The 3,132-nt window shown below is 44.9% G+C and overlaps 1 protein-coding gene across 3 annotated transcripts in view; it reads left to right on the forward strand.

Moving 5' to 3' along the window:
- Positions 1-3,132, forward strand: part of Fras1 (Fraser extracellular matrix complex subunit 1) — a 405,350-nt gene that overhangs the window by 232,561 nt on the left and 169,657 nt on the right. For all 3 annotated transcript variants that reach the window (XM_021210427.2, XM_029545004.1, XM_029545005.1), the window contains one exon: positions 369-512. In XM_021210427.2, the coding sequence (XP_021066086.1) occupies positions 369-512 (144 nt within the window). The remainder of the gene's footprint in view (positions 1-368; positions 513-3,132) is intronic.

The raw sequence follows: 3,132 nt of genomic DNA on the forward strand, positions 1-3,132 counted from the left end.
CCCTCACCCTCACCCTCACCCTCACCCTCACCCTCACCCTCACCCTCACCCTGGCCTTCTCTCTCTCAATTTGGAATAGGATATACTTGCCAAGCTTGGCTTTGAACTTCCTACTCACGTACATGGGGATGCCCCTCTGCAATGGTTCAAATTTTTACAGCTCTAAATTCTCTGTTATGTCTGTAGACAATATTCTTTTGTTTATTCCAGAAATGCAGTCTCTGGGTCCAGTCTAGACACATGGCAGGTGTGCTGAGGAGTCTTTAGCAGGTCACCCAGAAGTAGAGATTTGTGGGGAACACTGAATGACACATGCATTTGCATACAGAACTGCTGATTCTAGTCCTGGCTTTTGTCCCTCCCCACAGAATGTCACCCGTCCTGCAAGCAGTGCCATGGGCCCCTGGAATCAGACTGTGTCTCCTGTCACCCTCACCTTACTCTCGCCAGCGGACACTGTAAGACCAGCTGCAAGGACGAGCAATTCCTGAACCTTGTCGGGTACTGTACTGGTAAGTGGTGCATCTTCGTGCTCCTAAGGAGTTATGGGGCAGCTCCTGGAGTCTTCACACCAGGCAAAAGGGTGCTGGTGCTGGACCATTTGGCTCAGACTGCAAACACTTTTTTTCCAGTAGGTATTTGTCTCTTGTCCAGGAACTAATTTCATTCACAATGTTCCCTCAAACAGTTGATAAACGGGGAGTTGAATGTAACTGGTTTTGCTTGTTTTTGTTTGTTTGTTTGTTTGTTTTAAAATGAGATAGGGTCCCATTTAGCCCAGTTCATTACTTTTCTTATTGCTGTGATAAAATACAAAAGAGACTTAATAAAGGAAGTGTATTTTGACTCACAGTTTGAGGCACAGCCCATCATAAACACTAAAGTATGGTGCAGGAGTTTGCCAGAGCCTGTAGGTCACAAGGGTATGTCTTCCTGACTTATTCAATATTCCTTGAAAACACCTTCATAGAAACTTCTAGAAATGTGTTTCCATAGTGACTCAGTCGAATTAGTAATGAAGATTAATCTTCACACACAGACTAGGATCAACTTCTGAGGATGGCCTTGATCTCATGATCTTCCTGTTCCCACCTCCCAAAGGCGAGGATTACAGATGTGTGCCACCAGATGCAAATTTAATAACATTCTTATAAGTCCTGGAAGAAAATTAGAATCTCATATTAATGAAGAATGAAGTAATGATTAGAGACCTTTCATCTACATTTTAGGATAACAAAACTGCATTTTCAGGATCTTTGTTTGCCCCCTGCTCTTTGATGGGACCCTTTGCCCAGGCACAGAATTTTAGGGAGATTAAGCCAAAAGTAGAGAAGTTTCCTTGGGAGATGATTTTTTTTCCCTTCCTTATTTTAGAATCCAAAAAGGTGATGGTGGTGGTGAGGGGAGACAGAAAGGGGGGGGGGCATAGGAAGGACTTGAAATGTCAGCAACATTGGAATCGTACATTATCTATGACCTGGACTTTCACATAACAACATCAAAATGTCTATTTTTGAATCCACTAATGTCCAGCAGGCAAGATAACATGGGGACAGCACCACTCATTGTCATTTTGTTTAATTTGGGGACATAGTAAGTCATCATCTATGTTCTCGATGTATCTGGTTGGCACCAGTGTCTTGCCAGAGGCATGCTTTCTTCTGTAGACAATCATAAGGTTAGATATTTGACATTAGGCTCTGCCGTATAAAAAGACCGAAAACTCCCAAGTGCAGGCTTCACTGGAATAATGATTATTTCAGAGAAAACTCTGAGTCACAGAAACTGAGCTGAAATTCAGCGTCGAGGTTTGAGTCTAGTCAGAGGGCTGGCTGGAGTACAGTTCGGTGGTAAAGCCCTTGTCTAGCATGTACAAGACACTACACTCCATCCAAACCCACAGAGAAACACAAACTGTGTCACGTGTAGGGTCAATGGGAAGGTCCTTGTCTAGCATGCACAAGACACTACGCTCCAACCAAACTCACAGAGAAACAAACTGTACCTGATATAGGATGCAGTGTATGGCTGGCACTCCCAGTTGCAGTCAGGGTTGTCTCAGGAGGGAGATGAACATCAGTGTCTCCTCCCAGAGCGATGTCTGTGGACTGCAGGTGTTGACTGTTACAGCCTGGAAGTCTGAATTTAACTGCTCAGCCTGACTTTAAGGTGTGTAAGCTGCTTCCATGAAAGCTAAGAGGCCCCTGATACATGCATTAATTGGCTTTGTGGAATTGCAGTAGCTCAGATGCCGCTAACACATACAAATATGTAGTTCCTTTAGCTCAGAATTCTGAAGGGTCAAGTCCCTATCATTAAATTTAGCTCATTCTGGTAGGGGCCCCCTCTCTTACCTGTGTCACGTCGTGAAAGAAACAAACCTGAATGAAAAAGCCCATGTTACAGAACAGGAAGTCAAAAGGAGAGAGAGAGAGTCTTGTGGTTCTGCTGGCATGTCACTGGTGACAGAGTGAACTGTGGACAGGCTTCCACTATCATGACCCTGGGGTCTGAGCCCTTACCATCCAAGCCATACTGAGAGCATGCAGTAAAACTATTAGTGTGTCTTTACTGCGTTGCTATTATGAGGAAGCAGGGAGACATTTCAGGCTACTTAGGGGGATGAACTGATGACACAGTTAACAAATGGTATAAATAGATGTGTGTGCTGAAATACCTACAGGTCATATGGACTGTACACATCCGGTGGGGGCTGAGGGGAAGAACAAGATCACAAGGTTTCACAGAGCGGGGGAAACCTAGTTTGCTTTCTGTGGATCAGCAAGGATTGAGTTAGAGGAAGGGGTTTGTGGTTCTATCAAAAGGCAAACCTGGAAAGCAGAGAGTATGGGTCATATGTGGGCAATGAGTCATCCAATAAGCGTAGAAAACAGGGCTGGCACTGTAGTACAGTACAGGAACAAGTTGGAAAATTTTAGCTTGGAACCAGGTCTGCTACATGGGCAGCTAGAGACATGAGCTCTGGGGGTGCTAGTTAGTTCATATTGTTGTTCCACCTACAGGGTTGCAGCCCTCTTCAGCTCCTTGGGTACTTTCTCTAGCTCCTCCATTGGGGGCCCTGTGTTCCATCCAATAGCTGACTGTGAGCATCCACTTCTGTGTTTGCCAGGC

The sequence above is a fragment of the Mus pahari genome, chromosome 13 (genome assembly GCF_900095145.1).
Source record: "Mus pahari chromosome 13, PAHARI_EIJ_v1.1, whole genome shotgun sequence".
Classification (NCBI taxonomy): Eukaryota; Metazoa; Chordata; class Mammalia; order Rodentia; family Muridae; genus Mus; species Mus pahari.